The sequence below is a fragment of the Microtus ochrogaster genome, chromosome 2, assembly GCF_000317375.1.
Source record: "Microtus ochrogaster isolate Prairie Vole_2 chromosome 2, MicOch1.0, whole genome shotgun sequence".
Classification (NCBI taxonomy): domain Eukaryota; kingdom Metazoa; phylum Chordata; class Mammalia; order Rodentia; family Cricetidae; genus Microtus; species Microtus ochrogaster.
In genome coordinates this window covers 14,480,382-14,503,150 of record NC_022010.1, presented here as the reverse complement: position 1 = coordinate 14,503,150, position 22,769 = coordinate 14,480,382, and the positions used below count along the sequence as shown (strand labels likewise).

Here is a 22,769-nt window from a genome sequence, read left to right as displayed (position 1 = left end):
CTGTAGACCAGGCTGGTCTCAAACTCACAGAGATCCACCTGCCTCTGCCTCCCGAGTGCTGGGATTAAAGGCGTGCGCCACCATCGCCCGGCTTTGTTTTGTTTTTTCAAGACAGGGTTTCTCTGTGTAGCCCATAGACTGAGCTGGCCTCAAAAGCTCAGATCTGCCTGCCTCTGCCTCCTGAGTGCTGGGATCAAAGGTGTGCGCCTTACTATTATTTATTATTATTATTATTATTATTATTATTATTACTTTGGATGGCTCTTAGACCTTTGTTTGCTTCCGCTCTCCAACAGCCTGCTAAGGCTTTCCAGTTGAGAAGACCAAGGCCTGGGTGGTTTCTGGCAATGGTTGTTCAGGGACCCTGGCCCACCTGTGTGTAGGTGATGGGCTCCAGCTGGGCTGCCCGGAGCTTCCGCAGCTGCTCCTTGTCCTTCCTCAGGTCTGTCTTGCAGCCGATGAGAACCACGGGGGTCCCTCGGCAGAAATGTGTTACTTCAGGGAACCACTGAGGAGGGAGAAAGCAGGGTATCAGGGCAGAGGCTACCCTGGAGCTACCCCAACTCTCAGTGGCAGGCAGGACTTTACCTTGATGAGGACATTGTCATAGCTGGTGGGGTTCATGACGTCATAGCAGATGAGAACGAGGTGTGTGTTCTGGTAGGACAGGGGCCGCAGCCGATCATAGTCTTCCTGCCCTGAAAGCAGAGGGGCATCAGAGACATGAATCCCTGGGCTTTGGTGGGGGGATGAGCGCAGGGCCTAATTTCCTCATTTATATAATGGACAGGACAGGGAGAGAGGGACTAGATTGTATGCCATCAAAGCCATGCGCTCGGCTGGAGTGATAACAGAGAACTGTAAGCTGTAGCCTTCTGCCAAGGGTGGTGTACTCCCCTGCCTGCCAGCCTGGGACTCGGATCTGGGGTCTTTGCCATTCAGATGTCTCCCAGGCCCAGAAGCATGTGCTGGCTCCAGCCTCCTTGGTTCTGGGGCAGCTGCCTGGATTCCTCCTGCCCATTCTTGCAAATGCTAATGTTAGGAATAGACACATCTATCACCACATCTCATGGGGCAGTTAGCTCCATTGCACCTGGTGCCCACCAGGGGACACGTGAGAGTCCCAGACACAGCCCTCCATAGGCCCAGTCCAATCAGAGCCTAGAAGCTGGGCCTAGGTGTGGCTCATTCTGCTTTTGTAAAAATTGGAGGTAACTCAGTTTTTAAATTTGTATTTATTTTGTTTTTGACATTTTTTTCCCTTGGGTTTTCGAGACAGGGTTTCTGTGCAGCCCTGGCTGTCCTGGAACTCTCGTCGTGTAGACCAGGCTGGCCTTGAACTCAAGAGATCCGCCTGCCTCTGCCTCCAGAGTGCTGGGATTAAAGGCGTGCGCCACCACAACCCAGCTTGACATAGGATCTTACTGTGCAGCCCTTGCTAACCTGGAATTTGCTGTGTGGACCAAGCTAGCCTCAAATGCACAGCTATCTGCCTGCCTCCGCCTGGGCGTACCTGCACCAGCATACATCATGCCTAGCCATGGGAAATTTCTCTGCCAACGGTTTTAAACTCCCAGAGAGTCTGCACGGGAGAACCCAGAGAACCTTCTGAGCTTCGGTGTTCTTGTTTGGCTCACTTGCTTGATCTGTCTCTGCAGTTACCCTGTAGTAACAGCACGCAGGCTACCCACATTGCTCTCCTAGCAGGGTGCCTCAGAACAGCCTTCCCTTGCTTGTCCTGGTACTGGCGCCAATCCCAGCAAGCCCCACCAACCCCGTCATTGTTCCGTTGTGAAGTCAGAGTTCACCCACTTCACCAGAAAGGTGGGTTTTTCCTGGTCCAGGAAACCGTCAGGATTACACACCCCCTTGAATCACCTCCCACAGTGAGGAAGGAATACCTAGAACTCACTGGTGACCCTCAGCCGCCTCTATGTAAACGTGATGTCCATCTCCTACAGGAACATGGAAGTCCAGGAGGCACCCATCCAGCCTGTCCCCATGTTTCTGGGCGGTGCCAGCCTGCACTCAGGATATGCATGCTCGGTCTCCCATTGGTAACAGGGCACAGGTTCCCCCCTCTCCTGCCTGGTATTATGGCCTCAGTGAGCTCCACCAAAGCATAGCTTCTAAAGTCATGGGCACCATAGGCAGGTAGGACACAAGTTCAAACTTCAGCTGCGTCCCTCACCTGCTGGGTGACTTAGATAAGTCACCTGTGGAACCTGAGTCTCCACCTGGAATATTGGCATCTTTTAATTTTTCTTTCTATTTTTCAATTTTGAAAAATTTTATTGGTTATTTGAGAATTGCTGCTTATGTTTTTCATTAAAACAAGTTTTAAATTTAAATATATTTTGGTTATAATCTTCCCTTCCAATTCATATGACTTTAAGTCTTTTCTCAAAAAATGAGCAAAAACCCAGTACAACAACACCCCCAAAACCAAGAAAACCACCACGCCCCTACAATTAAAAAAACAAAAAAACAAAAATTGAACTGTGACCAAATAAAAGCACACAAAAAACCCGTTGGAATCTATTATATATTATTCAACTTCTGCAAACGAGGCCCATCCTGGAGGGGTTGATACAGCTAGTGCCATTCTGTCGGGGAAAATGGATTCCCCTCTCCCAGCAGTTCTACGTGATGGGTCAGTTAACCTTTACCCTAGTGGCTAGGTTTTCATTCCTTCTATTTTTTAAAATTGTCTTAATTGATTTACTGGGGATGGAGAGATGGCTCAGCAGTGAAGAACACTTGCTGCTCTTCCAGAGGACCCAGGTTCTGTTCCCAGCACCTACCTGGTGGCTCACAGCTACCCACTACTCCAGTTTCAGGGGACCTGACACTTTATTCTGATAAATAATAAGACACACGCACACATAGAGGAGGCAAAACACTGATACACATAAACCTAAACAATTTTTTTTAAATGAACTTACTTTGGGGACCGGAGTGGAGTGATGGCTTGGTGCAGCACTGGCTGGGAGAATCTTTCTTGCAGAAATCACCCAGGTTAAATCCGCAGCACCCGACTTTTCGAATTGACTTATTTCATGGGTATGACTGTCTTGCCTGAATATATGTTTATGCGCCATGCATGTGGTGTCATTGGAGTCCAGAAGAGAGGGCATCAGATCCCCTGGGACTGGAGTTACAGATTGCTGTGAGCTGTCTGTCATGTGGGTGCTGGGAATAAAACTCAGGTCCTTTGAAAGAGCAGTCAGTGCTCTCATTCGCTAAGCCATCTCTCCGTCTTTCTGTTTCGTTCCTTTAAAAGACAGTCTCACTATGTAAGCCTTGGCTGACCTCAAACTCAGAGATCCTCCCCCGTTCTGCCCACCAAGTGCTGGGATTAAAGGCGTGTGCCACCAGACTTGCCTTCCTTACTTTTTTTAAACATGTATTTGTGTGTGTGTGTGTGTGTGTGTGTGTGTGTGTGTGTGTGTGTGTGTGTGTGGCATGTATGTGGGTTGTTTTTGAGACAGGCTGGTCCTGAACTCCTGACTCACCTGCCTCTAACTTCCAAGTCTTGTTGACATTACAGGCACATACGAGCCCATACAATTAGGGGCATGGAAAATAAAACCTGCCCCATGGGCCTGCCACCAGCCAATATTCCTCTAACGGATGGGATCAACAGTATGTGCCAGCCATCATGACAGCTGGGCCAGGAAAAATACCCATGCTGTCCTTCAGGTCCCCTCAGCATGGGAGAAAGGGCGCTTGACTTTGGCCTCTCTTCCCCAGTACAACTAGGAGACACCCTTTGTGGGGCATCAGGGCACTGGCTCAGGATATTACCCAACATATAACCCTGCGCAGTCTTCTATCTAAATCTCTGCCAGTGTCTTTTTTTTTTTTTTTTTTTTTGGTTCCTGTCCTGGAACTAGCTCTTGTAGACCAGGCTGGCCTCGAACTCACAGAGATCCGCCTGCCTCTGCCTCCCGAGTGCTGGGATTAAAGGCGTGCGCCACCACCGCCCGGCTGCCAGTGCCTTTCTAGGCCTGTGTATCCAGCTTCCAGCCCTATGTGACTATTTGAATATCAACTAATTAACAAGAAAAAATTGAGTTCCGTGGTTCGCTAACTACATTTCAAGTGATTAATTGCCACCCCAGGCGGGCGTCTGTCCCTCTGCACAGCTTGGATCTGTCTGTTGCTTGCTAGTGTCCCCATCCCCATGCCATCCTTTTAAAAATACCAATGGCTTCTTCCTTTTTCTTTTTTTCCGAGGCAAAGTCCCATCATGTAGCCACGGCAGTCCTGGATCTGACTACTTAGACTAGCCTGGCCTTGAACTCACAGGGATCTGCCTAACTCTGACTCCAGAGTGCTGGGATTAAAGGTGTGCACCATTGGCGCCCAAGCAACCAAGACAACTTTTAAAAGAAAACATTTAATTGAGGGCTTGCTTACACTTTCAGAAGCTTAGTTCCTTATCATGGTGGGAAGCATATGGCAGGTATGATGCTAGAGAGATAGCTAAGGGCACATCTGATCTGCAAGTGAGGACTTTGGAAACCTCAAAGTCCACCCTTAGTGACACACCCTGTCCAACAAGGCCACACCTCCTACTAACTGGGGACCAAGCATTTAAACATATAAGCTATGGGGGCCATTTTCATTCAGAGCATCACAATAGATATGAATGTTTTGCCCGGATATATGTGTGTGCATCATGTGTGTTCCTGGGGTGTATATCGATCACCTGGAGCTGGAATCCCAGGTGGCTGTGAGCCACTACGTGGGTACTGAAGACCTGAACTGACTCCTGTACAAAGTAAGCGTTCTAAACTGCTGAGCCATCTCTCCAACCCCAGTGTACAATTTTTCTTTTTTTATTTAAGACTTATTTTTTATTTTATGTATGTGTGTGTTATACCATGTTTTTCTTGCATGTACATCTGTGTACCATGTACATGCAGTGCCCACAAAGGCTAGGAGAGAGCATCAGATGTGAGCTGCCACGTGGGTTCTGGGAACTGAGCTTGGGCCCTTTATAAGAGCAACAAGTGCCCTTAACCACTGAGCTATCTCACCAGCCCCTCGTTTAAGTGTTTGCCATTCATCGCTAAGGATTCTTTCCAAGGCTAAGAGCACTTGCTACTCTTACAGAGGACCTGGGTTCAGTTCCCAGCACATCACTGCCTGTAACTCCAGCTCCTGGAGATCCAATGCCTTCTTCTAGATTCTAGAGGTACTAACACTCACATATACATACCCATGACCACACACACACACGCACACATGCACACATACATACACACTAAACATTAATTTAAAATAAAGAAAATACTTGCTACTCTTGGAGAGAACCCGAGTTCTGTGCCCAGCACTCACATGACTCAGTCATCTGTAACTCTAGTTCCAGAGAATCTGATCCCCTCTTCTGACCACTGTAGGCACCAGGCACATACACATGTCCTGCACATACACACATGCAGGTAAACACTCAGACATAAAAATAATTCTTAAAAGATATATGCCCTTAATTACAACCAAGGGAAAGTATAGCTACAGTCAACCTAGTATCTTTGGATCCTCTCCACAGAAGCAACTTCTGCTAGAAACTTTGAGAAAGAGCTGGGCTGCACACCTTTAATCCCAGCTCTGGGGAGGCAGAGGCAGGCGGATCTCTGTAGAGATCTACAGAGCTAGTTCCAGGACATCCAGGACTGTTATACAGAGAAACCAAAAGACACAAAAAGAAAAGAAACATTCAAGAAAGAGACACTGTATCTGTACTGAACAAACACAGACCTCTTGTCACGTTTCCCTAAACAATACAGGCAGTAGCTCTTTACATAGCACTGATACTGTATCCTCAGGAACCCAGGGTAACTAAACGGGTATGTGTAGGTATGCCATATGGATGCTGTACCATTTTCTCTAAGGATCTTGAAGTTGAATCTGAATGGATTTTATTACCAACGGGGGTAGCATGAGGGTCTTGGAACCCATCCTTTGGGAGTACTGAGGGATGACTCTACTCAGATTCATATACAGATGAGATTCACAAAAGAGAAGCAACTTGCCTAAAGCCACTGAGTTAGGAAGCAACCCCAAACCTTCTAAGTGGAATTAATACGAATTAACAGCTTTTATTTTGTATTGTGTAAAGACAGGCTCTGGGCCTCTAAGTTGTAGGTGGGGTTAGGGGTGGTGAGCATAACTCTGATACAAGAAACACACTCATTCTCTTCCAAAATTTTGTCTATAGGGTTCCATGAACGGTTTACAAAATGAGGGCCAGGTACCGCGGTTTTCCCTGCATGCCGACTGCTGTGGGTTCGGACACCTCCTCTGACAGGTCCTCCCTGCTCTCAGCATGACTTCCAAGCGTGTCCTATTCTACTTGTTCCAGACAAGTTCCTTAGATGCGTACCTGTTGTGTACTTTCTCACCTGAAGGCAGGGCACCCTGTGAGGGCAGAGACCGACCATGTCTCTCCTTCATTCCCGGCCCTCAGCAGACATTCAGGAAATACTAGCTAATCGTTGGCAGCAAAGATGAGAGATGCGCTGGGCTGAGCAGCTGCAGCTCAACCACTACATTAAAGAGAGGGACCTGGTAGAGTCGAGGGTGGAGTCGGTGGCTGTGGGCTGGAGGAAGAGGAACCACAGTGTGTTCAGAGTGTTCACACACTGCCATTACTGTTCCCTCTTCCAGAAGGTTCTCTTAACAGTTTGCAGCTGGCTGGTTTTCTCTCTCTCTCATTTCTCTATGCAGAAATGTCACCTCCAGGAAACCTTTCACAACCACCTGGAAGCAATGGCCTCTTGCTGTCCCTCTATCCCCTAACAAGGGTTTTCTTTCTCCTTCTTTTTCTCTTTGCTTTAAGATACATCTTATTATCTGATGTCACATTACTTTTCTGACATTTGTCTCCTACCCCCAAGTAGGGGCCACTGCAAGTCTGGGAAGCCAGGTGAGCACAATAAAAATTGAGTGAGGGAAGGGAGACAGCTAAGCCCAGAGCTGTCCCCACACAGCCCTTTGGTGAGTTTGGCATTTCACTTCCTGACCCAAGACAATCCAAGCAGCACCCAGGTGGTATGGCTGAGGGGAGCTCCCTGTCAAGGTCACAGTTGGGCAGTGCCAGACAGCTTGGTCCCCACCATCAAGGTCATCTGCCTGCCCAGACACTCTAAAAGCACCCAGAGTCCCCCAGGAAGCCTTTTCCCAGTAGGAATGAAGCTACCTTCAGCCTCCTTATCTGTGACTGGAGCTGTAAAAGCAGGGAGTCTTCATGACCGTGATCACCATGCTTAGTAAGAGTAACCCTTTTCTCTGAATGCTTATCCTGTCAAAACACTGTTTTAAAACTTCATTTTGGGGGCTGGAGAGATGACTTAGTGGTTAAGTGTACTGGTTGCTCTTCCAAAGGACCCAGGTTCAAACCGGGCGGTGGTGGCACACGCCTTTAATCCCAGCACTTGGGAGGCAGAGGCAGGTTGATGTCTGTGAGTTCGAGGCCAGCCTGGTCTACAAGAGCTAGTTCCAGGACAGCTAGGACTGTAACACAGAGAAACCCAGTCTTGAAAAAAACAAAACAAAATAAAAACCCACCACCACCACCAAACCCCACTAGTTTATTGAGTTTCTGCATTGGCTTCCTGCAATGACAGACCATAGCCTATCAATAAAATAAGCCCCTTTTTCCTCCAAAGTTGCTTCTGGAACACTAAATTAGGACAGCACCCAAGCCCTGGCAAGTTTGACAGGGAAAATGGTGCAGCTATCTCAAGAAAAAAGAGGCCTTTGTGAGGAAATGGGGAGCCAGCTTAGACCCCCTTTCCTACTCAGGCTTGATTCTGTCTGACCTGACTTCTCTCAGGATTCAGCTTAGGCCTTTCATAAACACAAGGAATTCGAGCAGGGCAGTGGTGGCGCATGCCTTTAAACCTAGCACTCGAGAGGCAGAGACAGGTGGATCTCTGTGAGTTCGAGGTCAGCCTGGTCTACAGAGCAAGTTCATGGACAGCCAGGGCTACACAGAGAACGCTGTCTTGAAAAACAAAACAAGAAACAAAAAAGAAAAGGAATTTAGGTTCTGTTGCTGCATCTTCCCTGCAGGGTAGGTACCAAACACCCTCCATTCTGGAGCCTAGCACTTTCCTTCCTAAGTCTTAATTCCCTTACCTGGGAAAGGGGTGACAGGCTCTGCCCTGACTTGGGAAACAAAAGGACTTGGCGGGGGGGGGGGGGGGGGGCAGAGGTGTAACCACTGCTCACTGCTATTGTAGTTACTACTGAAGCAGAAAGTTCCAAGGTAGGTTAATGGGTGCAATTCTAACCCCTGAATCTCCCACCCACTAGGTTGGTCTGTTTTCCTGTTTTGCCCATGAAGATGCCCAAGTCACCTGCCCATAATCTCCTTAAGCATGCTGTGGCTCTAGTGAGGAACGGGGCTGTGGCCAGAGTTCCTCTGAAGTCCCATTTCTCCTCAGCTAGCAGTTTTTGAGGCAGGTGGAAGTGAGGCCGACCCTCCACCTGACGTTTCCTGTGGATGGGGCTTTCCCCGCTTGACCGTGTCCCTTTTCCGGCACAGGGTTCCTGAGTCCTAGAGCTGTGTTGGAGACTAGCATGTCATCAAGACACAGTACCCCCGAATCTCCTGGAGGCCAGGAGGTGACCCCGTTTTGACCAAAGCATAGGTTAGAGGTGTGGGCAGCATGAGAAGGGGAAGCTGCTGAAGGAGGAACCCACTCTTACTGGCTTTGCTAGGGCCCCTCTGCCCCCTTCCCTCCCTAGGGACAGGAAGAGACAGGGAAGTCCCGTCCTGACATGCGACCATGGTACCTGACTTGGCTGGCTCTAGGCTGGAGTGGTCCCGACACTAGGACCATAATGCCCCTCTGGTCTTGACCCCTTGCTTAGCAGCTGTTGTCCCCCAATTTTCCTATTCTCTCTCACACACCTCCCCGTGCTTCTGTGCCCCTCTAAGACTAGATTAGCCTCTCTGGGTGTTTTCTAAACACCCCCACTGCACCATGACACCACCCCTCTGCCTAGCAACCTTCTGGCCTCACCACAGCTTCCTGTCTGAAGATGTCAGGGCTCAGGGGAGGCTACTAGAGCTCTGAGTGCTAGGGCCCCACCCCCTCCACCTTCTGAGCTTGGTAAAGGTTGTGGTGTCTCTGCTTCCGCAGGATGGAAGCAAGGAGCCAGACAGGCCTTACATGTGGGGCCCGTGGGCAGTGACGTAGCGTTGCCCATGGCTATCATTCCATTCGGGGGTTTGGTAAAAAATTAGCTTTCTGGGGTCATTCCTGTTCCATAACTCTGATTATTGCCGACTGGGGAGGCAGGCCCCTCTCCCCAGTTCAAGAGCTTTCTATGGCATTTTCCAGACTCATTTCTAACTCAGGCATTGCCCTCACCCCGGCGCCTCCACTTTTCTCCAGTCTAGACAGTTACTAGCCATCACTTTTTCCCACAGTATCCCAAGACCCAGCCACAGGTAGAGCTGACTCATCTTCCCGATAATGAATTCACTTATCCCACCACCACTGCGAGAGCCTTCTGACAAACACTGCGAACACGCATGAGCCAGCCTCATGCTCACTGCTCACTGGCCAGGTAATTTCCTCTAGCCATTAGGATTTCCCCAGTCACTCTTGAGTGACAGATGACATGCCACTCTTCAACACAGCTCTAGGACTTAGGAATCCTGTCTCAGAAAAGGTACAGTGGATAGTCCTTGAGAGGGTAGCTAGACTCTCCACACCCTACAGTAGGAGCTGGAGCGGAAGCCATGAGTGTGTGTGTGTGTGTGTGTGTGGCTACCTCAGACAGCTAGAAGGGAGGCTGGAGAACTAGAGGGCAGCATGGGCTACTAAGCATGTCTGAGGCCAGCCCCAGGAACAGAGACCCTGTCTTGAACAAACAAACTCTCAGGACTGGGGATGTAGTTCAATGGTAGAACTTAGTATGCACAAGGGTCTGATTTTTCAGCCCTAGCACAAAAGAAATCTAAATAACAGTATATGCAAAAGCTGGGCAGTGGTGGCACACGCCCTTAATCCCAGCACTCACGTGGCAAAAGCAAGGGGATCTTTGTGAGTTCAAGGCCAGCCTGGTCTACAAGAGCTAGTTCTAAGACAGGCTTCAAAGCCTTGTATCAAAAAACCAATATATATTCAGCATATACATATCAGTATTTGCTGAGCCGCCCAAGAGCCAGCAGCTGTGCTGAATGCTGTTTCTATGAGTTTTATCTCACTCTTTTGGCTATTTCAGCTCTGGTTAAGGATGAGGAAAATGAGACTCTGATGCCCCCAATGTCACAACTAAGTAGAACCAAGTCAGAGTCCTGGTCTGGCTCCAAGTAGGTACAGAAAGTTGCAGACATAATCAGCGTACTGTAGCATCATTTCAGCCTTCCGGAGGACAGCCCCTGGGCTCTACCTCCATCCCCGTGCAGCTGCATTTGGAACCCTCTAGATGACACTCTCACCTGACATGTACTTTGGGCATCTTCCTTTTTCCAGAAAATGCCCAGAATGGCCTCCACTCTGGTCTGATAGGGGAAACAGTCCCAAACAAGGAACTTTGGGATGTGACAGGAAAGACTGATGGCAGAGGGAGGAAAAAAACAGACTTCCCAGCCTCTCCTGGAACTGTGGGGAGGCGCGCAATACTTCTGCTCAAGCAGTACTTCCCCCAAAGTATGGTCAATGGGCCTGCCCCTCCCTGGCTCCCGGATCAGAGGCCTGTGAAAGTAAGTCTCCCAGATAGACTTTTACTGCTCTTGGAGCCACACCTCAGAATTCCTTCCTCACACACCTGGGGTTGGAGGAGAGGGAGGGCAGAGAGCCTCAGGGGGCCACTCAGAGGAGCTGGAAGTATCCAATAGAACCTACTACAGGAATGAGGTAGTCTGGGGCGAGAATAGGCCCCCCTTGATCTTCTCCAGGTGGTGGTGGGGTGGGGAGAATGCCTGGATTTAGACTCCATTTAAGACCTGAGACTTTACCTCACACACACAGGGATAGACTAGCAGGGAAGGGGCTCTCAGTGACAGTGACGTGGTTCCACTCAGTCACTAGACACTGAGTCACCAAGATGGGTGAGGCTCCACCTGGTTCAACCTTTATCCTGTAAATGCTCATGGCACCCCAAAGGGAACCCTAGTATTCATGGACTATGAGCAGAAGTCCACTCTTTGAGGGGCTGGCAGTAGTAACTTATTTTGACCCAATTCTTAGACCTTAGGTTCTTTCCTAAAGTTGTCTGTTTTTTCACAGAAAAACCAAGAAAACACAAAATGGATTGTAGCCCTAGGATCCCAGAAGTCAGGGACACAGGACCTTGGGGTCTCAACACAGACAAGCCAGCCATAGACTCCTGGAGTCACAGCTGAGTTCTAGAGCTTGCTAACCTAAAACTACAGGGCCCAGAAACACAGCCCATTGGAATCCAAGCCCCAGGGGACTCAATCAAAGACCACAGTAAGTAAGGAATTCTGCAACCCTAGGAGGTAGAAGTACAGCCCACGTTTTGTAGAACCACAGGAGAGGAACAAGGCTGCAGAACAGAACATAGCTTTGGGGGGAGGGGGTGGCTCAGAGTTCACCTCAACCTATTATCCACCTCTTAAAGCTGAGATGGCAGAGGTCCTTTTGGCTTGCAGGGCCTCCCAGCTAGCCAACATACTACAGAGACCTTTTGGCATGGTAGGGTGTCAGGAAGGGAATGCCCCAAGAAGGCAGGGGAAACCCTTGGGGATGACCAAGGGGACCCTTTGGGCTCTGGTGCACTTACCAGCTGTGTCGTAGAGGTTCAGGGTCACCTCCTTGTTGCCCACAGTCACACTGGCCGTGTACTTCTCAAACACCGATGGGGCATAGTGCTGTGAGAGAGGGGTCGGGTTGATCCTTTAAGGGATGTAAAGGCGGACCAGACAGATCCCTCCCCCACAACTGTCTAACACTATCACTCACTCCATCCAGCTCAGACCTGGCAAACCACTGGGCTCAGCCCGGGAATTCTTGAAGGGCTGCCTGAAGGAGACACCCAGGACTCCAAGGTCTAAACTCTGGGCCTTGATCCTGGCTGGAGAATACCCCCTTGTTCCCCGCGGTCCTAAGCCCATCCTCACCCCTCCTGCCACCTACCGGGCCTCACCTCGGGAAAGGAGCCTTGGCAATACACCATAAGCAGCGACGTCTTGCCGCAGCCACCATCACCCACGATCACTATCTTCAGCTCCTTCCTTGCGGAGCTGGGGGCAGCGGCTGGGACCGGGGCACCTGGGGCGTCCATAGCCGGGAGCCCGCAGCGCGCTGGATGCTGAGCTCTGGCCAGAGCCCAGTTGAGCGACAGGGCGGGGGCGGGACTGCAGGGCGGGGCCACGAGGCTCCGCCCTCGGGCAGCTGTGGCCACCTCTGCCAGGCAGCCTCCCGGGTTCCCCTCGTTGCCACAATTACTCTCTGCTATGTTCCCAGCCCTGGGTGTTTGTCTCTTAGTCCCCGGGGAAACGAAAAAAACGGAGGAACCGGATGCTGAACCGCAAGCGCAGCGCATCCCCTTCACCACGTGTGCCTGCACACCCCCAGCTCTGTTACATTCGTGGTTTCTGCCTCTTCACACCGACAGCCCTTGATTGGCAGGCTCCGCCTCCTAGCGAGGACTCTTTGATTGGTCAGCTTCACCCCCCCCCCCCTCAAGTAGACTCCTTAATTGGGGGCTGTACCAGGCAGCCAGGTTCGCATCCAGCCCTTGCAGCTAGTCTGCCAGTGTGGCCTGTTTTCCTCTGGGTTGTAGTCCCTCGGCTCGTTCCCGAGAAGACACCAGAACGTAAGTTGTGTGTGTCCACATAGTTTGCGCCTGGCCCTCGTCAGTGTGGGAATACAGGAATTCTGCTCTCTTCCCGTCCCTACTCGGGTGTTCTGTTGACCCGCACCGTGGAACTGTAGCGCCCCCTGCCGGGAAACGCCTTCTGCAGTGACTTCCAGTGAGCAGCCTATTTCCAGGACTGACTTAAAATACATAGGCAGTATCGAGCAAGGCTCAGAGGGGTGAACCCAAGTGACACTGTTGTGACTCTGACAGGTCGAGAGCACCTGGCCCTTCCGTAAACTTTGGAAACCTATAGTCCCCATCTCCACCAAGAAGCGTTCTGGTGTCCTCTGGCTCCGTGTCTTTCACCCCAGGAATTCCACTCCCATCACCATTCAAGTAGCTCTTGGCCGAGTGCTTAATACAAACAAGTACTAGCGATACAGTTGGCTGATGTCACTGTGACATTTTCCCGTTACTATGAGCTGAGGATCTACTTCCCAAGCAGGCCAGTGGTCAGGGAGTGGGATCCTTGCAGCCTGCCAGCATGAGCGCGAACCTCCAAGCTGGAGTTTGGCAGGGCTCAGGGATCTTCTTGACCCTCCCCACCCAGAAGATACCTAATTTGCAAGTTCTCCGCAAGCACTCAGGAAATTTCGCTTTGTGGAGTAAACTACCGACCCGGGAGGTTCCATAAATGTCAGGGTTTCTTCTCGTTTTCCCCGCCCCCTCCCCTTTCCTCCAGGAGACACAAGGCAAAGCCCTACCACCAGAGGGCAGCAGCGACCGCTCGTGGAAACTCAAAAGCCAACATGGACCGGGAGAGTGGAAACCTGAATCAACCTCCAGCTTTAGGGCAGAGGCCTCTTGTCACTGGATCAAGGAGGACCCCTTAGACAAAAATTCAGCAAGTCGTTCATTCCTTTCTTACAACTTGTTTATTGAGAAGAAACCATGTTCCTGCCTGTGGGGGAGGCACAGTCTGGAGGAAGCAGTTTGACAGGAGTTCCCAGCACCAGTGAGATCAGCTAAGGGACCAGGGAAGGCTGTGTTTGTTATATTGGGTACAGTTGGGCAGAAGATCTGCCAATGGAAGCAGAAGCGGTGCCCAACTTGGGCAAATGTACTGTAGCTTGAAAACCCTCTTCAGGTTTCAGTGGTGAGGGGGAAACAGGCCCAAGGGGTTGTCAAGGTAACAGTTACATCAGGGAGGGCCTGACTGTTGGTTGAAGCGGAAGGAGGGCTGGCTACAAAGAGTCAACAGATGATTCCTGTCAAAACCAGGCAAGGGAGGAAGGGCTGCAGCTATCTTAGGCCCTTTGAGGATGCTTAAAAAAAAAAAAAAAAAGAACCTTGGCAGTGGTGGCACACATCTCTAATCCCAGCCCCTGGGAGGCAGAGGCAGGTAGACCTCTGAGTTCAAGGCCAGGCTGGTCTACAAGAGCTAGTTTCAGGACAGGCCACAAAGCTACGGAAGAATAGTGTCTCAAAAAGCAAACAAACAACCAAAACAAAAAAAGGAGAGACAAAGCCGGGCGATGGTGGCGCACGCCTTTAATCCCAGCACTCGGGAGGTAGAGGCAGGTGGATCTCTGTGAGTTCGAGACCAGCCTGGTCTACAAGAGCTAGTTCCAGAACAGGAACCAAAAAGCTACGGAGAAACCCTGTCTCGAAAATCAAAAAAAAAAAAAGGAGGGACAGCATGCCAAAGGCAAGGTTCCCAGAGAACATAGAGCAGGCCACTCCAGGGTGGAGCACAAAGGGGGATGGCTCGGAGGGCGTTGGGACCCACTTACCTTTGCAAGGATTCCAGGTTTCTTCGGGCTTGGTCCAGAGCCAGGGAGGCTGGCTGGCTACATGTGCCAGGGGAGAAAATTCACTTAGAAGGAAAAAGTGCTTGTTCTGCTACATATAGCCAAGAGAGGGCTCCCGACTTTCCACAGATCCCCGAGACCTGTGTCTGCACTCTCCATCCTCAGAGCAAGTCTGCAGGAGGCCTCAGAGAGGAAGTTACTGAAAGCGAATGATTCTGGCTCAGGTAGGTTCAGGGTACACGCCGCTACTGGTTCCAGCCTGCCCTACCCACCCACCCCAGCTTCAACAGGAGGCTGGCAGAACCCCAGGACTAGCAGGCCTGAAGTGCTGGATTTGGACCCAGCTCTCATGGTGATGGTGGGGCTGGATCTGTGTAGCTAAAAATACCCAGGATTCCAGCCAGCTGCTGTTTAGAGCCTCCTCAGAGGTCAGGCCAGGCCAGGCCAGTCTAGCTGAGGAGATAAGACTCACTCACCCACACAGGGTGGCTTATTCCCTCACCAGCAATGTTCTGGGGGCCCTGGGTCACTCTGATTCTCCAGGAATTCCTGGAAAGTGCAGGAGAGGGAGAGATTCCTTCAGTTGCTTCTTGCCACAAAACCCCTCAGGGAGCCACAGGATGGTCTCAGAGAAGACTAAGCCACAGAGACCAACAGGAAAATGAGTCAAGGACAGCAGAGGCAGGGTACCTTCAGTCTTTCAGGGCAAAGTACAAATTTGGATGGGAGAGGCTGTGGGCACCACTCCCCTACTCTGAGGCCCCATAAATCAATTATTTAGCTATCCAAATGTAGATGGTATCAATAGCAGTGAGAGATAAAGACTCAGGTTCTACTTAACAGATAAAGGGGTGGGGGGTGTGAAGCCAAGGTGCCAAGGGGTGCTATCTTAGCCTCCGGGCTAGGCAGTCTTCCTCCAGGCCCCAGCTGCCTAACAGCTCTCAGGAACCAGAGGAGGATGGGCAAGTCATTTCTAGAGGCCAGGCTAGAAAAACGGCTTAAGTTGGGCACAAAGGATTGTGGTTCCAGCCTGTCAAGAGGACTAGCCGGGACATGGCAAGCCCCTCTTCTGTTAGAAATAGTCCACACGGTTGTTCGACTTCCCCTCCTCCTTTCCACCCGCAGTAACTTGCCTGAGAGCACAGAACAGTCTGCGAAAACACTGGGGGCAGGTGATGGTGGGGTGTTCCTAGCCATCTTCACTACTGTCTCCACCTAGAGTGTCTAAAAGGTCATATTCCAAACGAGGGCTCCAGGCCAGGTGGAGGAGACGGAAGGGGCGGGGACGCTGGAGTCTGTAGTGAAGCTAGTCCAGCCACCTCCCAGCTCAGGCAGTCCTTCCGCTGGCGTGGCCCTCTCTCAGCAGGCCAAAGCAGCCCCGCCCCAAGCTCAGTGGGTGACCAGTAGGCGGGGCAGCCCTCAAGGCCAGGAACAACAGCGGTACAAACTGCTCCACCCTACTGGCCAGGAGGTGATAAGGGGTGGGGGGAGAGGGAGAGAGGGAGAGAGGGAGAGAGGGAGAAAGGGAGAGAGAGAGAGAGAGAGAGAGAGAAAGAAAGAAAAACCGGAGGTGAAAGAGCCTGAGGTGGAAATGGGTTGCCAAGTTGGCCCTGTCACTTCTGTCTTTCCCTTTCAAGATTCACACCACACAGTTTAGCACCTAATTGTTCCCCAAAGTCTACAGCCCTCCAGGGTACAGCTGACACAGCGCGATTTAGTCAATTACTTAGTCTGAGGCTGGAGGAGATAAAGACCCCAGACCCAAGGACTCTAGCCAGAAAAGCAGGTCCCTTAGAAGGACCAAGTGGCTTACAAGGTCCGTATCAACCCAATCAACTTAGAAAGTGCTTTTCCTGCCTTTTCCCACTGGGGCAAAGAGTTCAGCCCTCCCAGCACAAAGCAAGCTCACCCAGAGCTGGAAGCCTGGCCCTCTGGACAGGCGGGAGCCACAGACCACTCTGGTTCCTCGCTATCAGCTCTCTGACAGTGATGGCAGCAGACAGCTGGAACGGGAGGGTGCCTAAAATAGCCCAGACAGCTGAGCAAGGGGGTTGTCAGGGGCCCAGGCTCTGGGCTGAAAACCCAAGATAACCTGGAACCCTGTCTGTCGTGGCCTCAGAACCTTGGGTGAGCTGTTTCTTTTCTTGGGGTCACTAGTGGGTAACCCTGAAAAATCGTGACCCACTACAGAACAGCCCACTGAACCTGGAACAGCTCGGACTAAAACTGCACTGAAAGAAAAACAGCTGGCCGCCTTCCCAAGCAGAGCCAGTTTTCTTTCTCCTTTGCCTGGAGGCTCCGGCACGTGCTTAAGGAAGTGGGCTGGCGGGGAGGAGCCCAAGACACAGCCCAGCCCCCACCCACGCAGCCACTCCCAGCAACAATCCCTGTCGTAAGGGAGGCCGGAGCAGGAGTGCGGCCCCCTTAATCGCCATTAATCCTCCCATCAACCTTTTCCAGCAGTTATGATCCTTTTACGGGGGTGGGAAGGGAGGGGGATGGAACGGGACGGCAGCGCTGGTCCAAGGTCACTAGCTCACAGCTGCCAGGCTTCAATCATGCCCCGACTGGGCACTAACCTGCCTTCAACGACCCCTCCGTGAAGCCTGCCAGGCTCCCCAAGCCACACTCCAGTACTCACTGTGGGGGTGACGAACAAGGGGAAGAAGCTGGAAGCTTAGGCCAAAACAGGGGGAGCACCTGTAGCCAAAAGGCTCATCAAAGTAACAGCTAACTAGGAGCACTCTTGGGGGGGGGGGGTAGGGGTCAGAGATCAAGGGCCACACCACTTTCAGCTGTGAAGTTTCCTGGGCCGGAGGAGGGCTAGCCAACTGGAGCTACACAGATGGAGAATATCCCAGGTGTTACCTAGCAGGCAAAGTCTGGAAAACTGGCAGTGCCTGGGACCCTGTGAGAAGCGCTAATTCTTAGATGCACCTTCTGAATGAGACACGTACGAGCCAGGCACAGTGAGGTTAAATGAGTTCCCCTTCTGACTTAGGATACCTGCCTAATTTTTGCAGCTAAGGAGACGGCTCGCAGACCGTGTTGAGTATGCACGGTAAACACTCGTAAAAAGCCTGTCTGCTTCACAGCCAGCTTTGTACGGTTCTAGAAGCCAGGCTACCGCAACCTGGCCTTGTTGGGAGCTAGAAGGCCACTGTGAGAATCCAGGAAAGTCAAGGAAACCTTTTCTCTGGGAAGGTTGCCTAAGATTTCAGGTTTTTTGGTTCTTTGTCTAGCCAACAAGCCAGACATCAGGGTGGCTCATTTGGCCACCCTAATGGGGCTCAGGAGAAATGGCTGAGGCACCACCGGCAAGCCTGGCAGCAGTCAATGCCTTCAGAAGCTTCCAGGACCCTCCCACCCACCATAAAACACATCGCTGGGAAATACTTCGTAGTCCTCCTGCTCTAGTAAGTTGCTAAATTCGGCAGAGAATCGCCCGCCCTAAACGCCTGACAACAGAGGTTGACAGGCGGGGCTGGATGGACCCAGCAGGCCGCCCATTTCACACACAGACACAACCGCCACATCAGCGTGGGGGAGGGGCTGCTGAACCAGCCCAGCGAGTTTGGGGATCCCAACCCGCCCTTCGAAGGCCGCAGGCCAAAGCCCCCTGATATAGTTCTCTCAACTTGGGAAAAGGGCTCTTACCTACCTTAGTGGGCAAGCTGTCAGTCAAATTAGGCCTGTTCCAGATGTCCAGAGGAGGCAAGGATTGTCTACTGTGGGGAGAACCGAGACATTGCTCTGGGCTCCGGGCAAGACCTGTGAATTCGGACGATCTGTTAGGGCAGTCCCACAGTTTGTAGGTCAGAGAATGGATCGGCCAAATGCAAACCAACAGGGTCTACTAGATAGAAAGGGAGCCTCAGAAGTGCTGCCCCCCCTTTTCCAGCTGACAAGGCAGCCCTCACTCTGGAATGGGTGGGGGTGGGGTGGGGGTGGCTGAGTCACTAAGGTTCAGCCCGGGCGACGAGCAGCAGGAGACGGCTCATCTGCATTTCCAAAGGCCCGCCCTGTCCGCATCCCCTCCCCCAGGAAGGCTGAGATCTAAGGCTTTACCCTCGGGCACTGTCACGGGAGGGGGGGGTTCCCGAGGGGGAGGCCCAATCGGCTTTCCCAGGCCCCAACCGCCCCCCTCCTCCAACACACACACCTCCAACCCGCAGAGCTGGGTTGGAGGCTGAGCCCCTGGCGACCAAGTGAAGGGACTCAGGCACCGCATGGGCCTCTATCCCAAAGTGGGGGGACAAAAGGGGAGACCCGCCCCTCCGGCTCGGCTATCAAAGAACAACTGGGGGAGACGGGGGGGGGTCTCCTGAAGCCGAGTGGGCAGTGAAGAGAGGCTTGGACAGCCTCTTAGCCCTTGGCTACTTGGCTTCTGTTTCGAGGCAGAACAGGAGGGACAGCAGCCAGAGCGAGGCCTCGTGCCCTCCTGGGCCATGGAGTCCGGGGCTTCAGCGGAGATCAGGGTCCTCAACCCGCCTCCAGCGGATCGCCCTGCCCTGCTCCGGCTCCTCCCGCGGCCGCCACTGCGGGAGTCGCACGCCTCACCCGGAGGCAGGCAGGCGGGCGGGGTGGGGTGGGTGGGCGAGTGCGGGAACTGTTGTACGCGACGCCCCGGAGGCCCAAGGCCCCCAGAGACCCGTCACCAGCATCCCGGGTGCCTTGCCTTGCAGGCTCTTAGGACCCGGGACTGCCTCCCAGCGACAACCGGGGAAAGACAATGGCGGAAGGAAGGAGGAGAGCCGGCCGCCATTAGCCACCGCAGCCTTGAGCAGCCGGGCGGCCCCAGCCTTGGCCCCAACCCGACCCAGCCTGCGGCTCGGCTCAAAACCTGAAAATAAAACTCATGTTTGGGAGGGAGGAGCGAGCGCGGCCGGGAGGACAGGCAGCGCCCGGCTGCAGGCGGGAGAGATGCTGCGTCATGGTGCCAACATGGACGCCGGCCTTTTGTCCTTTTTCTCTTTGGAAGAGCAGGCGAGCCCCGGAGCCCCGAAAAGCTGATTTAAGGGTGCAGAAACCGCACCATCAAATGGGAACGAAACCTTAGGATGGGTGGGATGGTTTCCTCGCTCTTTCAGCCCCTCCATCTCCAAAGCACTTCAATTTCTTCTCTGCCACCAAGGTTCAGACCTGAGGCGAGCCAAAGGGACTATCGCAGACAGCTCCATGGATGTCCCAGGGTACTGGGGAGATGCTCCCTTCGCCTTTGGGGCAGAAGAGGCAAAGGGGTCTGGAGAGTCTTTGTCCCCTCACCCGCCCACTGTCACCGGTTGCTAAACTCAAAGCTCCAGAAACCTCAGCTCCCATCACCTACAGCCCATGGCCTGCTCAATCAAGAGTTCCTCGAAGGGGGCAAAGGCAGTTAATTTTTTTTAAAAATTATTTTAGTTTTTTTACTTACCCGCTCAGCCCGGTGCCATGGAGTCTAGAAGAAAAAATTGGGCGGTGTTTTTGGAGTTGTTATTATGAAAAGAAAGGTTTTGTTGTTGTTTTGGTTATTTAGTTGGGAAAAAAAATCTGGGGAAATGGTGTTCTTTTGTTGTTACCTTTTTGTAAGTTACACTCAGTATTTTCTGCTCCTTCCACGACTGCAAACTTTCCAGGGTTGGGCTGGCAAAAAGGCGGCTTCGCTGTGGACTGTTTACTGCTCTGGATTTAGCAATGGTGTGATCATTAAGAAACAAAAGGCGAAAACACGGTCAAATCAAACAAAAGGCAAAACAGCTCACCAGCCATCCCAACCACCAGAGAAAATAGCACCGGGTTAAAGTAGGTGTTTGGCTTGCACCAGCTAGGACTTGTTTTCCAGTTTTAATCTAGTTTTCAGTGACGGCTTTGAGTCTTTGTAAAGAAAGACTTCCTTTCTCAGTCGTCCCCCCCCCCCCAGTCGAGAAAAACAGCTGTTTTTCTTCAAAATAGATCGATTTTCAAAGAAAGTGTACGAGTTACTGGGAAGAAATCGGAGCAGCATCTATTGCTGTAAACATTTTTCAAAAAGCTTGAACTAAAAACCGTAGCTTTATAAAAGCAAACGTTTAAAAGCATTTTAACTGACTTACATCAGACAGAGACAAAGACATACATGCAGATGAATATTCCGAAAATTCAGGACATTTCAGGCGACAGTAACATGAAAACTGCAGTGCAGGAAGGACAGAATGGATTGGGTACTTACAATGTAAAAGGTTTTTAGAAAATTTAACAGTAACAGCTCACAATTTTTTTGTTGCTGCCATTTCGCTACTCCAACTATACATTTAAAACATTACCTTGTTAAAAAGTAGTTAATAAGATGACCAGGTTAAGTGTTTAATAGAGGAAATTATATTTAAAAATTTATTGTTCAGTCAAGAGAATACAGATTAAGACAGCTCCAAGCTCTCCCCCCACCCACCCAAGAAAAAAGAGGAAAAAAATTAAATATGTCATTTACTTAGGTTTTTTGAATTCAAAACTGTTAACTGCTGACATTAATAGTGTGCTATGACCTAGTTATACAAGACAAAGATGGATTCCAAATCATAAGGAAAAATCCAGATCTTTTTAAAAGGTCTTCTTCATTCTTCCAAGTGTGAGTCCTTTGGCAAATGTTAAACACATTCAGGCGTCCTGAACTGGATGGTGGAGTCAAAGGAAAAGCATTCCCCATTTGCAACAAAGGAAAAACCCACTTGGCCATTTAATTCCATTGCAGAAAAATGGCTCCCCTCATCTGTTGGCCTCTCCTTGGAGTCTGATGAAGGATGTTTTGAGATCAGCGTCTAATAACTCAAGCCCTATAGAAGCCGTGTGCTGATTGGTTGCCGCGCCCTGCCGCCCTGCTCCAGCCAATTACCTACCCACGGCCAAATTACAAACCCCGAAAAGAGCCCCAATATGAAATACACCACCACGAAGCCCCAGCGAGGCGGCTGCTTCGTGTCGGCAGTCCGAGAAGAGAGACCGAGGGGTCTGCAAACATATCCACGCGAAGCCGGGGAAGCCTCCTAGTTGAACTCACAAAATGGAAGCCGAGCGCTGATTGGCCGCCGCCACTCCCGGACCTTTAATAAAGAAAGGGGAAGGAAAATGATAAATGCAAAAAAGGGGACTCTCTGTCGCTGGTGCCTGGAGGAAGAAGCATGTGTTCAGGACAATTACTGGGCGCTCCCCTCCAAAAATAAAAACAGAAAGGAAAAAAGAGAGAGAGAAAAAAGCTATCTTCCACGTCCAGGCGAGGGCTGTATCCTCCCAGGAATGTGAAGGCTAATGTGGTTCCAAATCTTGGTTTCCCCTCCCCAGTACTGCTCCAGGGAGGGAGGGGGTGTGCGGGCCGAAGAGGAAGCGGGTTCGGAGATACCTCGATTGCAACTCGTTTGGGGTCGACGTCTGCCTCCCCAGGCTCCTAGTATTCAAACACACAATCGCCCCCCTCCAAACCCAGCCCTTTAGCCGAGTCTCCACGCGCCCACCTCCGGTCTGGGCAGTTTGGAAACAGTTTGGGAGGCCCCGGGGGCGCACGCCGTGAAGTGCCCGGTAGCTGGAAGGGTAGCCCCAGCCGCGGGAGGTAGAAGGCCGAAGAGACCCCCCTATCCCCTGCCAGCTAAGCCCCCCACCTCAGTCCCAGCAGAATAAATAAATTAAAAGGCCTTCCCCCCGGGGAGGGGGGGGAGGCAGTGTGGGAGCGCGCGAGTGAGGGGTGGGGGGCCGCTGGGGCCCGGGGCTTTGGCGGCGCAGCTGCCGCCGCCGGGAGAGTGCCTGGGGAAGCGGCGAGGAAGGCGAGGGGAGGAGGAAGAGGAGGAGGAGGAGGAAGAGGAGGAGGGTGAGCGCTCGGGTCGGGCTCCTTAGCGGTGTATTGTGGGATGTGCGGCTACTGGGAGCCGAGCCTCCGCCGCCAGCCGCCTCCCGGGCAGCAGCAGGAGCAGCAGCGGCAGCAGCAGCGGCGGCAGCGGCAGCAAGGGCAGCGACAGCCCGGGGCCCGGCAGCCGCTAAGGCGGCGTCCCCCCCATCCCGGCCCCTGGTCCGGCCGCCCCGGCCTCGGCTCCCGCGGGGGACACCATGTACTGGCTGGCGGCGCAGGGAGGCCGGCGCCCGGCGGGGATGTAAGCACGGCTGGGGAGGGAGAGAGGCCGAGGCTAGAACAGCCGGGCGGCCCTAGCCCCCGGCCCCCGCCCC

The 22,769-nt window shown here is 52.1% G+C and overlaps 2 protein-coding genes across 4 annotated transcripts in view; one reads left to right on the top strand and one right to left on the bottom strand.

Annotated features, from left to right (window-relative positions):
- Positions 1–22,313, bottom strand: part of Rhof (ras homolog family member F, filopodia associated) — a 24,355-nt gene extending 2,042 nt beyond the window's left edge. Inside the window, exons 1-9 of one of the 3 annotated variants that reach the window (XM_026784245.1) lie at positions 21,049–22,313; positions 20,162–20,264; positions 20,017–20,040; positions 18,265–18,374; positions 14,586–16,060; positions 12,136–14,117; positions 11,773–11,860; positions 589–698; positions 374–508 (exon numbers count right to left, since the gene is read on the bottom strand). In XM_026784245.1, coding sequence (XP_026640046.1) covers positions 374–508; positions 589–698; positions 11,773–11,860; positions 12,136–12,534 — 732 coding nt within the window. In that variant the 5' untranslated portion in view covers positions 12,535–14,117; positions 14,586–16,060; positions 18,265–18,374; ... (1 more) ...; positions 20,162–20,264; positions 21,049–22,313. Of the gene's footprint in view, positions 1–373; positions 509–588; positions 699–11,772; positions 11,861–12,135; positions 14,118–14,585; positions 16,061–18,264; positions 18,375–20,016; positions 20,041–20,161 lie in introns of all 3 variants that reach the window. The other 2 variants (XM_026784244.1, XM_005344427.3) reach the window with 2 other exon arrangements.
- Positions 22,314–22,410: 97 nt separating this feature from the next.
- Positions 22,411–22,769, top strand: part of Setd1b (SET domain containing 1B) — a 25,022-nt gene continuing 24,663 nt past the window's right edge. Inside the window, exon 1 of the mRNA XM_013350146.2 lies at positions 22,411–22,696. The gene's annotated coding sequence lies outside the window, so the exon portion shown is untranslated. The remainder of the gene's footprint in view (positions 22,697–22,769) is intronic.